Raw genomic sequence first — 13,793 nt, forward strand, 5'->3', positions numbered from 1 at the left:
ACATTGTGAACTTTCTCTTGTGCATTTTGATGAGTTTTTGTAACGGTGTCTCTCTTCCGTCTTTTCCAGTGCCTCCCGTGCCCTCACAGCCCAGCACTCTCTGGACGTCTTTTGTGTTTTTTGAAGGACTCTTGCAATTTTGATTTTTTGTGGATTCACCCGCCCTTTTTTAAATAAATCATTGTTATAACCGGCTCCGTTTCCGCTCCTGGGTTCCCTTTCTGCACCTCACGTCACAGAAACAGCCCTGCTAGCTGGTGTGTCTACTGATCAAGATGCAGCTGTGATAGAGAGAGAGGCAGCATGTTGCCATGGACAAAATGCAATGAAGAGATCTCACTGCAGTCTTATGTCCCACAGGGGATGAAGACGAGTCAGTAAATTAGTAAGTGGTTAATGTTAGTTTTTTACGAACAGTCACACCTGTTTTAACAAACTTGTTTGAACACATAAAAACAAAGTCTAAAAAGCATTCATGATTTTAATTAATATATTATTACTCTGTTGTTGAACGGCTACTTCATTTGAGTTATATTATTGACACAAACAAATAAAATATCTGGGTCCAAATAACATGCAAATAAAACCATATATAATATAATCTCATTAGTATAGACATTAAAAGGTAAAACAGCTAACAACACAGAATCACATCATTCAGTAGAGGCCTGCTGGGAGTCAAGTACTGCAAGATATAAAAAATAAAAGTTTACTACTTGGGACTAGACTTGGAACTTGTCAGTCTTGACTTGGGATTTGACTCGGGACTTCAGTGCAAACACTAGAGATTTACTTGTGACTTGCAAAACTGGGACCTGGTCCCACCTCTGTTTCATACAATATTTCTTTAGCTTATAATGAAACATATGGTTTTAAATATTGGGTACTTGAACTGATCTGAATCTGAATTTGTGAACTGTAAAATGATTTTACCAAAATTGACACATAGCCTAGATGGTTTTCAAAGTAAATAATGTCAGTGCTCTAAATTTAGTTTTCAACATTAGGTATTTAGCAGTGATTATATTTTATATTCATGCATTTAGTTTCTTACAACATTCAAATCTGTAGGTTCATTTGCTGTCATAGAGAAATTGACATGCCAAGTTATACCGGTAAAAATAAAGTTTATTGCAATAACACGCCTGCGCTGCCTCACGTGTCCACAGAGGAAGAAGGAATCCAGCCAATGGGAGGCCAGTAGTCATCCACTTCCTGTTTACGTTTCACAAATGACGTCACGCGGATAACATTTAACAAACAGTTTCGAAACCGAAACAGCGGATAACTTGAGAAACAACTCTTCAGTATTCGTGTGACGGCTGGATTCAAACATCTTCCATCTTACCCACACACGGGAGCACCGGGGAGAGTGGACGACCCACGGTTTCAGCTGTCCTGCTCGTATTTGTTGACCGCTCAGCTAGCCGGGCTGCTAAGTGTAGCTAGCGTTAAGTAGGTAGCTGGGAGCTAGCTTGCGAGTTAGCAAGAGAAACTCAACAACACTTCATCTCTAAAACAGAGTGCTTAGCGTCCGTCAGTATGGAGAATAAATATAACCTCAAGAGTCCAGGTAAGCTCACTTCATTTTGTTGCTTCTCTGTTCTGCAGCTGTTTGCGAGTTTGCTAATATCACCGACACAGTTTAAATCCTCCAATTCACTGCTGACATTTCTTAATTAACGTTCAATAACTAGCTAATTGTGAACAAACTCCGTCAGAATAATTCACTATAATGATACGAGCCGAATAATAAATATAAGGAGTCTTTCTCAGTGTTTGTGTTCGCCGTTTTGTGCAAGTGTGAACTCCATATGGAGACACTTTGTTTTTGCACTGTTAGTAATAAGAACAAAATCAGATTCATTCAGCTTCTGTATGAATTGCATTGTATTTGCATAACGTTAGCTCTCTTCCTGGGCTGACAGAGTACGTGGTGCTCAATTGTGTGACGTTACTCTTAGTGTAGGACACGTTTGCATTTGAAGCTAGTCGTGATCATTTATAAACAGTGTTTTACTGGGTTGTATTGAAACACAATAGAAGCCAGGGTTTTGTACACAGAAGATGACCCAGGTGGGGTCAGTGGCGTGATTGTAGTGATTTGCAAGGATGTTTACAGGGAGATCTACAGCAGGTGGGATATTTGCCTCACAACAAATGAGTCACAGGCAGAATGAAAACTCCATGATTCACAGAAACATCCTGTTTCTTGATTATTACATCAACAAATATGAAGCCACTGTTGGCCCTTGGTAACGTAATGGATAGAGCATGGCAAAAACACTGTTTTGACTTTGCAAGGATGTGGCATGTGGAAGATTTGGCCTAAAGATCAGACTTTATACGATAAAAGTAACTACTTTTGGTTTTATGCTGTTATGTGAGTACTTGGACATTGTTTCACAGCAGTGGGCTATCTCAAAAAATCAACCTTTATTAATGTCATAAACACAACACATTGGCACCTATTAATGCTGGGCTATATATCAATACTTGATTGCTATCCTGATAAGTGACTAAATATTACCATTGATTACGGATATCGTAATATCTTGAGTTTTGTCTTTTCCTGGTTGCAAGGGCTGCATTACAGCAAAGCAAGGTTGGATATTAGCACCAGCCACCAGCCAAATGCTGGTATAATATTCAAGTGGCTGCTAGATTTGCTTCACTCACCAGCCAAAAATAACGGTAATCTTCTGACTGGTTGGTAGATTTTGGAAAACATAAAATAAAACAAATTATGTCACTATCTTATACTTATATGATCCTGGTTTGAGAAACCCTATTATCTTACCTGGAGTACTGCAACAGAAACTGTGATACTACAGCATGTAAACACCCCTCTCAGGTTTCTAATGGCTGTATATTATGCGTTCAGGTGTTATGTCAGCAGTTCCTTAAAACAAAAGTATGATGATTAACGATATAATCATGATCTGGTAGTGCAGAAAATACATTTTATTGTCATTGTAGGTGATACAGAAATGACAGAGAGCAGCTGCTAAGAAATCAAAGACACACCTGAATCCACACAATACACTGCAAAATCTATTGTACTAATACTGCTAGAGTCATGTAAGGAGCTGAATAACCAGTTTTCTCAGTGTGAACATCACGTACTGATATTAAAACCAGGATACTATTAGAGCTAAAAGTATAGGCACTTAATCAGTTAAGTCCTATTTACATGGGACTGCCATTACCTGAGGATGTTTAGTAATCTGTAGTAATTGCAAAGGTCATCTGTGATCCTGTTCCCGTGTGAATCTGCCACGTTCGTACTTTGTGAACTAGAAATTCCCCCGCAAGTTATCAACCATGTATTGCCAAACATGGAGGTCATGTAATAATATTAGTTCTGTGCGAATCAGCATCTCTGTGATGGGGGTGGTATTTAGTTTCTTTGTTCCTTTTCTCCGGGCCCCGTTCCTGACTCATCCCCTGTCAAGAACTGTGAACTATGAAGGCTGCATTGCAATTATAAACCAAGGTTTTGATAGCATTTTGGGTGCAGGAGGCTCATCTTGCTACACAGCTGAGCATCCATTCACATTTCTAAATGACACGAGGTCCCCTGGTAATACTTGTCCCATGTGAATAGGGCTCAGGTTGATCAACAGAAAAATAATCAGCCACTATTCTGATAATAGATTAATCTTTTTGGCAAAAATAGTGAATCAGTGCTTCACATTCTTCCAGCTAATGGCAGGATCTGCTGCTTCTGTTTGTCAAATAAAATACTAAATGGAATACCTCTGGGTTTTGGACTTTTGATCAAGACATTTGAAGGCGTCACACTGGGCTCTGTAAAGTTGTGATTAGCATTTTTCCAACTGTTTTTTTGACATTTGATAGAGCAAATTATTTAACTCATGAAAAAAATCAGCAGATTAAATAATTATGAAAATAATTGTTTGTCGCAATAGATACTAGTGCACAAGTAATCCTGTAATAAATATGCATATGACTTGGTTGTTAACATTTGGACATGTGAATGGTCTGTTTTCTGTGTGTGTGTGTGTGTGTGTGTGAGAGAGAGAGAGAGAGAGAGAGAGAGAGAGAGAGAGAGAGAGAGAGAGAGAGAGAGAGAGAGAGAGAGAGAGAATATGTCTTTGCACTTGGCCAGGAACTTGGTGAGAAACATGGTGTGCCACACATGTTTTACGCATGTAGGGCGAAATGTTCCACCAACATACACATGCAGGAGCTACCAGACTGTATGTATTTTATGACATAGACTGAAACTGAGAGGTTCAATGGTCAGCTGACACAAAAATATAGAAAAAATGTCCAGATAACATAGTGAAAGCATTGAGTTCATGCCACGTATCACAGAGTCCTCACTGGAGTGTCATGGAAACTTTATATTTACTCTACGGGTGTACAGCTCTTGCTCCAAGGACAGGCACACTCATATACATGTACACAAACACACATGCAGGTGCTCAGTACTGAGAGGCATACACAATTTGCTTAGAGCCATTGAGTTGGAACTGTTGTGTTCAGTTTTAGTTTCAATACTCAGTTTCAGAATGACTGTCATCATAGAGCTGATCTTAGTGGAGTTTCTGTTTAATGTACATGTTAAGCAACTGTGGAACAGTTCCTCACTGACCATAAAACACAGTCAAATAATACTCAACAGAATGAGTGAAGTAGTAACACTTACATACACACACATATATAAGATGAAATATTAAATATTATGGCTGCAACTAATGATAGGACCCTTTTTGATCTGATATTTTATTATATCAATTAATCACTTAGTCCATATAATGTCAAAAGAATGTGAAGAGTGGCCATCACAATAAACCAGAACCCCAAAGTGACATCTTCAAATAGATTGTTAATGTGTCTAAAATCTAAAGACAAATAAAAGTGGCAGATACACACATTTCAAAACACTGAACCAGTGAATTTTAATCTTTTTTTAAAAACTATTTGAATAATTGATCAATCATCAAAAAAGTTTCTGATATCTTTTGAGTTGATTATTAATTTGTTTCAGCTCTATTAAATATCTCAGTGACTTAGATAGCCTCATAAATAAAAATACAGCCGTGATGATGCCGTAGTGAAGTGGCCTCAGTGGGTTTAGGGGAGTGGAAGTTTGAAGAGATCGTTCCTCTTCCTTTTTACTACTACCTGCTTCCCAACATTACCAGTGGTTTGTGTGTTGAATCATTACTTACAGTCCAGTGATTGGGTTAGTGTATTAATGTATTTGTCAAGTTACACAAATAACAACATGTTTAAGTTGAGTAGTTTGTATTTATAGTAGCAGTGTTTCCCACAGAAACAGAATCTATGTGTGGTGGTAGCTGATGTCACAGGGATGGGGGGTGTCAGCAAATTTTATGTTTTTTTTTGTGTGTGTGTCCCGCTGTAACATTCTGCATCCCCTGTCTAAATTTGGAGGTTTTAGCTGGTCCATGAAGGCAGAACTCTTTGTTAGTTTATTTTATCGCAGCAGCACTTTATGGAGTTTAAGTTGCAGGGTTGATATTTGAGTTGTAGATCTGATTATAGCTGATCAGATCAGATTGATGAACGGGAGGAGCAGCTGCTGCAGAGGTGAGTGAAAGCAAACGTTCAGAACCAGCACAAGAAACGGTTCATATTCAGTTTCACTGCCCCTGATGTTCTGCTACTCCTTCTGTGCCCAGACTACGCTCTTAGTTTCCAGAGTGTGGTGCAATGAATAACCAAACAGTATCAACAGCACTAATGACATACTCCAGCTCCAAAAATAGAAAATAGGTAGCCCTTTTTACGCTGCCTGTTTATGGGTGGGATATTGCGCCTTTATTCTGCTTTGCTATTCTGTATAGAAGGTATGATTGTGGAATGGGGTGACAGAGTTGTCTTGCCTCTAAGCGCGGAGCGTAATGGCACCAAAACCAGGTCTATAAAGCAGGGACAGCCAGCAGGATGGGATCATGGGCAGCACAGGTGTGATGTTTTGATGCCTTGTTATGTGTGCGACGCACTGCGGGAGATTTTAAAAGGAGAAAGTGAGAAAGTAGAAAGTGACCAGACACTGTCAAGTTAAGGGAGGAAGGTTAAAACTGTTCTGTGGTAGAAGACATTCTGTTAAACTAAGCTGGTACCCTCATGGTTATGCATGTGTGCCTTTAGGTAAATTGTGATAGTCAGTAACAGAGTTATCTTATATAAATGTTTGTTAGTCGTTCTGTATGCCTTGAAAGCTTTGTATTTGTCCAGCTCATCCTATGGTAGCCTTAACAGATGGAAGGTTCCACTCAAGTAAGGCCAAGAAGGACCAGACACTGGTCTATTGGTAATAGGAGTGTCTGCCCCACTTTTCGTCAATATCAAGTGATCTTTTTTTCATTTTCCATGTTCATTTTTGCCTGTTTCACTTGTGTCAAGGCCACCTTCTTTTGCAAGTGCTCCTGCCGACCTGTCTACTTCCTCAGCAGTGTTTTATATAGGGTGGAGGTGCTACATTGGATTGTAAATACTTTTTCTTTTTCGTTAAAAAAGCTTATTTCTTTCTTTTATCTTAAATTTAACGTTTTAGTGAGGTGTTCAAGGAGAGTTTGTAAGGCTATCTGCTATGTTTTTCAGATGAGGGAATAGGATTAGAAATATCAAGGCTCAGTGCTCTTGTGAAATACATACATTTAGTCTTTTTGGAGTTAAGAACAAGTGTCAAATCAGTAAGAGAGGGAGGAGGTCAGCAAAAGCAGACTGTAACCTGGAGCCTGCCTGGGCCTGTATTTACCACGCTTCTTAACAATTACACTGAAGAGTGCTCTCAAGAGCCAGTGTAACAGTAAAAAAAGGAGAAAAAAAGAAAGAAAAAAGAGTCAGAGCCTGGTTTTCCAAACGCATAGATGCAAGTTAAATTCTGCTACCACTAAAACAATAATGATGAAGAATGGAAAAAGGAATGGAAAAAGTGTTACAACATCCTATTACATTTGTGTTTGGAGATACCAGCCATCTGTTAACATAAGCTAAGTTCACACTACTTGACTTTCAAAGTCATCCGATGGCTGTTCTGTTCACATTAGGATTGGGTATGAGTACCTGAGTACTTAGACTTTTACTTATCTTTAGACATCACTATTTGTTCAACATATAGAGTACTCGCTGCTGCCCCTCCCACATGCGAACATGACTTTTGTATACATTTTATAGTGTTTAAAATGGGTGAAATCTTATTACATTGTAAAGCTGCACATCGTGCATCACTTCGCTCAGCCCCAGACTCGAACCATTTAGGTATCAGTGAGAGTTTGTTGAGGCCATTTAACAGCTCGGTGTTGTGTGCCACTGCTGCTGTATTAGCTTGTGCTAACCAGGCAAATGTTTAACTGACCGGCAGGACACCGGTCAGAGACGGTTCTTAAGTCCTGTGTCTAGCCTAATAAAAAGTTTGCCGATTTTAACCTTTAATTTATGGTATAATTGAATTGAATCAAATTAATTGAAGCCTGGTTGTTCAAGAAATTAATTTCACAATACAGAAGTTGCTTAAAATGCCTATCTGTAGTTCACTCTACGCAACTCACTGGAGTCTTGAAGTCGTTCTCGTTTTCACACTACATGGCTGACCAGTGACAGGGTGTCACACACTACAAGATCTTTCACTATAGGAGGAATCCCCAAAAGTATGTGTTGTGATGTGTGGTCAGGGGATGCTCACTAGAAAGTATTAAAGTCAAAAAGTGACAATGCAGTGTTCCGGCAAAGTTACTAGGCCAAAAACATAACCGAAACAATGCATGCAGTATCCCACCTTCCATCCTCTCTTCCCCTCTCTCTGTCACTTTCTCTCTCTCCCTCTCAAACACACACACACTCCTTGGAAAGCACCACAGAGCCACCTCTCTCCATCCATCTGCAACCTGTGTCTTGTGCTCTCATTGGCTGCAGCTCACAGACAGAGTACCAACAGGTTCAGATATTTAGCACGCTAGATATCTAGCTTGTGCAAGCCTCGATCGCTTGGTTCTTGTCTTTGAACAGTTCACACATAGTGCTCGAGCACTGATTTTTGAGTGCCGAGCCAACTCATTTTTGCCTCTGATCTGGGGTTTTTGTTGGCTTGCAGAAAATGAGGGCTAAACTCGTGTAGTGTCACCTAGACAATAGGCTCAAATATACAAAGTGCCTCTGATAATGTATTTTTCATAAAGACCATTGCTAGTCCAGTCATTTCAGGATATGTCTTAGATGGTGTGCTCTCACCTCTGTGACCCTCAGATTGATCTACAAGTGTGCCGTACAACGTTGGTAATTTTGATCCCACTATAGCTTATGTAAAAATAAGAGCTTGCAAAATAATAATTGCAACAGTACACCAGATGGCTTATATAACTCCTTTTTCAGTGACCTCTTGTCACATTGTGGCAGAAAGGTTTCTGCGTGGACACCGTCAGTTAGCCTGCAGGGAAACACTTGTCAGCATTCCTCCCTTAAACCATGGATATGTGTAGCAGGAAATGTAGCTTGAAGCTGTTAGCACCTATGAGGTCCATTTAGCAATACTTAGAACGTTAACAGCCTAGAGTAAAAAGCAGACAAAAAAAAAACAGACCGGAGTAGGAAATTTTCTTAATTATTGTACACTCATGCTGCACCCTTAGCAGAAAACCTTGAGTTTGCCAGCTGTTTGCATTTTGAGTCGTGGCTGGCCTTTTTTGTCTGTGCTAATCCCTGATGATCAAATCAAAACTTATATTTTTGATTTTAATGGCTGCTGTTAATGAACTGTGGAGTGTGTAAAATTTACTATATACCCCAGCCCTTTCTTACTGTACCTTATCGTATCGACCGTTTCCTCTAAATGCAGAGACTGACTGAAAGAGTGGGATTAGCTCTCTTCTGTACTCCTGGCTTTTTGTGGTGCGGTGGAAGCAGCAAGTAATAAACGTGCTCAAAGTTTGGAGGAGTCTTTTCCCTCCCTTTCCTGCACTCTGTGCCTTTCACATCTTTGGAGTTGGCTTGTTATTATGCAATAGTGTCTCCTCTCTCCCCTCTGGCCCAACTCTGAATCATTCCCAGTGGCAAACACTCAAAATATATGTTACATAAGATGATTTGGCGTACAAGGATTATCAGCCTATCGCCTTGGGCCAGTGACCGGACCTCTGCGAACCCAACAGAGGCCAGAGGCAAAGGCCTGGGAAAGGGCTTTTCCTTGTCATCTCTGCTTACTGTTACCGGAAGGAAGAGCCAAAAATGGGCATGGGATATGGAGCACTAGAGTGCCTGTCACAGTGCATCCAGGCACTGGCAGGGACTGTGGTATTAAGAGGATGCTGTGCTGAGACCAGGAATGCCTCTCCCTTCCCTGCCCTCTTCCAGCACAGCATCCCTAGGAATTACAGTACAGTCATAATGGACAAATGTGCAACGCACAATCTGCGTCTCATGCCAATACAGGAAGTACTGTGCTCTTTATGTAAAGAAAGTAAGGGTGTGGAGCTGTGGGGAGTGGATGGACTACAAGTTCTTTTAAGTACCAAGGTTTCGCAAGTTATGTTGGCCTTACACCACAAGGTTTTTCAAGTGATTTTACTGTCGCAGACAAATTTCAGTGTTGAGATAAAATCATTAGAACTTTATCTCAGTAGGTGTGCACTCCTGTGAAATCGATCTTTGGTGTAAGGTGGTCATAAAACTCTTTTTCTTGTCTTGACGTTCCAGTAAAATCAAACTTTTTTAATATTATCATAAGTTTTTAGTCTTGGTTCCTGCAGATACTAGAGTTCAATGACGTAAACATTGTCAACAACCAATAGCTGCACTCTTCCCCAGCACCAAATAGGAAGCAGCATACTGGGCAGTCAGTTTGAAGGGGACTGCGGGGAAGCACAAGAATGTGAACAAGTCTTGGTTCTCCTGTAATGAGGAAAAGCAGAAGAAATTGGTGAAGATGTAGAGTGAACAAGGGTAGATGTTTAATTAATTTTATAAATGCTTCATCTCCTATTCCCATGGTCTCCTCCTGCTGAAATAGCACAGCTAATCAGCAGAGCAAGTTCAGGCAAGAAAATCCAAATTGTAAGGTGTACACAAAAACAGCTAATCATTATAGATTATATTGATGCCAAACTGACGAGGATACTGTTGACATGTGATGCCTTTCCTCTTGTGTTTCTAGAGTTAGGTGTTTTTGCAAATATGTAAGGAATATTTGACATGTCATATTTCTTAAAGGGAGTTTGGTGTAATATTTTCCACCAGGAGCAAGATGGGAAATAATCTTGAAAGGAATCTAGTTGTAGTCTTGCAAATAGTGACCTTGCAAGAGCCCCAGTCTTTGTAAAAGTCTTTTTAAAGTCTTCTTGTGTATGGTAGGCATTACTTGTGAGACGGGAAGCAGCCACAAAAGGGCACAGCCACTGATGTAGGATTACTGCTCTGAACAGATTCTGTAAATATCTCACCTGAGCTGCTGTGGCTAGAGCCCTGCTGCAGAGACACTGCCCTCTGTTTTCTACAGGACAGGTTCGAGAGGATGGAGGCACTGCTTGTCCTCATCACATTACCAGTTGGAAGTTTGCCCAAATCATAAAAAACTCTGCCCTTATTCTGACCTCTTCTCCAATGTATGGATACATGTTTTTCTTATTTTTGCCGAGAAGCCCAAACTGAAATGCGTAACAATGTAGCACTGGTGGAGTCTGTTTTCTTACTTTTCACTGCAGTGTTGCACAGGAGACGTAATGTCAGACTTCTTGCAGTGATTTATCAAGGATATAGTAATAATCCATATCATCCATGCACTGTTTAAAACACCCCCACAAGAAGTACTACAAAATGTCTATTTTTTTTAAAGATAAACTTAACTTATTTGCAGTATTTTGCATAGGAGTTGTTGTGGCGACTCATCTGAATTAACATAGCTCAAATTATATAAGTAAGGCATTGTGTTTTGCACTATTGTCGTCACAATACCATAATTCATACCTGTTGATACAATCCTAGTATTTAAAAAATGATACGTAGCACACAGTGCTGGTACAGAAAAAGACACTGAACACACACCAATATGTTTGTGACTTCAACACATGTAGTGTAGTAATTTTCATTTACTGTGCAAATTAAGAAAAAGCATGTTGGACGATTCTGATAGTTCACTTTAAAGCCAATGTTGGTCGATGCCAACGACGTACTGATATTCATCCCTGATTTTATGGTTTTAATTAAATGGTATGGAAAAAGTATAAAAGTATCAATACTTTTTTCCCAGTCCTCTTTTACCCTCTGTGAAACAATCAAGGACAGCTTCATTATACATGCTAGAGCAAACCACAGGGCCAATCCATCTAAGAACAATGTCTTCAAAGCTGGACGATGCTGTAACAAGCCAGCATTGACAACAAAGGATGTGTCTACATGATTGATTATTCAATCAAGGGCTGCATAGCCCTATTCCCTAACTATTAGGATGATACCAACTGCAACTACTTTATCAGATGCCAAGTACACTTCAGTGAAGGTAACTCTCCTGAGAGGCCTGAGTTCTTGTGATGGTAGAAAGCACACATTTGTATTGTGCTCACACCTGTTTGATTAATATTCAGCTATTAAGTGAAAAATATGGTTATCAAGTGCAACCATTTTCAATATCCCCCCTTCCCCGACCCTTGCACACAAACAGGAGCAAAAGTTAAGACACTTTTTCTCTCTGGAGACGAACGAGTCACATAGCCAGACAGAAGCCTCACTGACACAGCAGCCATGCTCTGCTCTGACTAAAATAGGACGCTTGTAAAATGGCCAGCTGAAACAAAGTTTTGAAAATGACACATTGTGGGGACTTCAAACTGAATTTGTCCTAAAAAGTCACTGTAGCAGATAATTGTAATTGATTTTACTGGTATTTGATGATTGATGTCAGTTTTGGACCCAATATAATGCTTCTTGTTCCAAAGGATAATTCCAGTTTTTTACAACTTGGGTCTTGTAGTCGTAGTTTTGGCTGTCGTTTCTATGGTTATGATAACATTGTGTGCAGACTAATTGTAAGAACCACTGGCAGGAAATAAACCAGCACCCCTGCTGTCCTCCAAGAATGAAAAATAATCACACTTTGCTTGATTTGGAAGTGATGAGTGCAGCTAACTCCCAGGACTGTGTAAGCAGTTGGTACGTGCTGATGACTACTGCAACATAATCACTGTGAAAATCCCATCAAGTTGTTGTCTGGCTGCTGTCTGGTTTAGCTTGATAAATGACATTCCCCCTTCTTTGGGTGCAAATCTACAGTCAATGCCAAAGATGAGTTTGAGGTCATTTAGAAACAGTGTCTCCATTACATAGTTTGGTTCATCAGAGAGCACTGACATGTTTATTTTTAAACAGTAAAATGTCCTACCTATTAAACTTGGTCACAGTTATTTAAAGGTCCAGTGTTTTGAGTTTAGGGGGTTATATTGGGAGAAATGGAAATATAATATTCATAACTGTGTTTTCATTAGTGTATTATCACCTGAAAATGAGAATCATTGTGTTTTGCCACCTTAGAATTTGATGTGATTTATATTTGATTTGATTTTGCTTTATTGTTAGAAAAAAATCTGAAATTTGGTCTCACGTCCCAGGACTTCAACTGTTTCACACAAATTCAAAACAACATTTCACCAAACAAAACCATACACCAAATGCCACAAATCACATCAGACAAAAAAGTGGATGTAGTGCAACATTTTAATCATTCCCTATTATCTTCAGTGTTCGAACCAGGTACATCAAGGCTACTTAGAAGTCATATGATGTGATAAGTTGACAGACTGAGGAAGAAACGTGTTCCTGAACCTGTTCAATAGAGCCAGGGACACTACATTTCTTGTGTGATGACAAAAGCCGATATTCTCCAAATAAAGTTTGAGAGGTGTCGGATACCTGCCAGAGACGACACTCTTTTAAAGCTACTCTTACCTTTCTTGCATTTCACACAGCACTTAGAAAAAATTTGAACATCCACAACTCCGCCTCCCTCCAAAGTCCCATCCCCCTCCTCCTGCAACTCCACCTCCCTCCGTCCCATCCCCCTCCTCCTGCAACTCCACCTCCCTCCAAAGGCCTACTCCCCCCTCCTCCATTATGACCTCATTACGTCTGTGATAGACGTAGGTGTTGGCAAGGTAACGTTAGATACACGGAAGAGGAGAGAGAGTGTAATGTTACAACAAAGACAGTCAAAAGCAACCCCAGAGTTTTAAAAGGGGGGAGAGATGTTACGCGAGCGGTTACGTCAGTTGGAGGCCTCCACATGGGAAAGACAGACAGGACGCTTGGCCAGTGATTGGTCGGAGTTTTCTTAGAACCATATGAGAATGGTATAATTATGAGTTTGTGTTGCTGGTGGAATTCACTTTCATTTTAGTGTGCCATCAGCTTTTTTATAGCATTTTAACATAAACAAAGAAAAGCGTAACATTTCCAGAAAGGTAAGTGTTGCTTTAATAAACGAATGACTGAACAAATGAATAAGAATGAGACGTTTATATCTACTTACGGAGCGAGTCCTCTTTCACAGAGTTTGCCATGTTGTTTCTACAGTGGCTCAGAATGGACAAACCACCGTAAGCCACCGTAATTCTACTACATGCTTGTTTGTTGTAATCCACAACGTCACTGCTAGATGCCAGATTCACGCGTGGTCTGTCCTATCTAATAAAGGCATAAAAAGACAATTTTTAAAAACTTTTTTTAAACTCATAAATACCAATATTGGTATCTGTCTCAGAAATCCATATTCAGCAAGGCTCTACTTTTGTGAACACACTATTCTCATAACT

General features: G+C 39.8%; 1 protein-coding gene across 1 annotated transcript in view; it reads left to right on the top strand.

Moving 5' to 3' along the window:
* Positions 1–1,222: 1,222 nt before the first annotated feature.
* The window catches only part of ube2j1 (ubiquitin-conjugating enzyme E2, J1), a 76,792-nt gene continuing 64,221 nt past the window's right edge, over positions 1,223–13,793 (top strand). The window contains exon 1 of the mRNA XM_050058516.1: positions 1,223–1,573. Within this exon, the coding sequence (XP_049914473.1) occupies positions 1,543–1,573 (31 nt within the window). The 5' untranslated portion in view covers positions 1,223–1,542. The remainder of the gene's footprint in view (positions 1,574–13,793) is intronic.

The sequence above is a fragment of the Epinephelus moara genome, chromosome 12, assembly GCF_006386435.1.
Source record: "Epinephelus moara isolate mb chromosome 12, YSFRI_EMoa_1.0, whole genome shotgun sequence".
Classification (NCBI taxonomy): Eukaryota; Metazoa; Chordata; class Actinopteri; order Perciformes; family Serranidae; genus Epinephelus; species Epinephelus moara.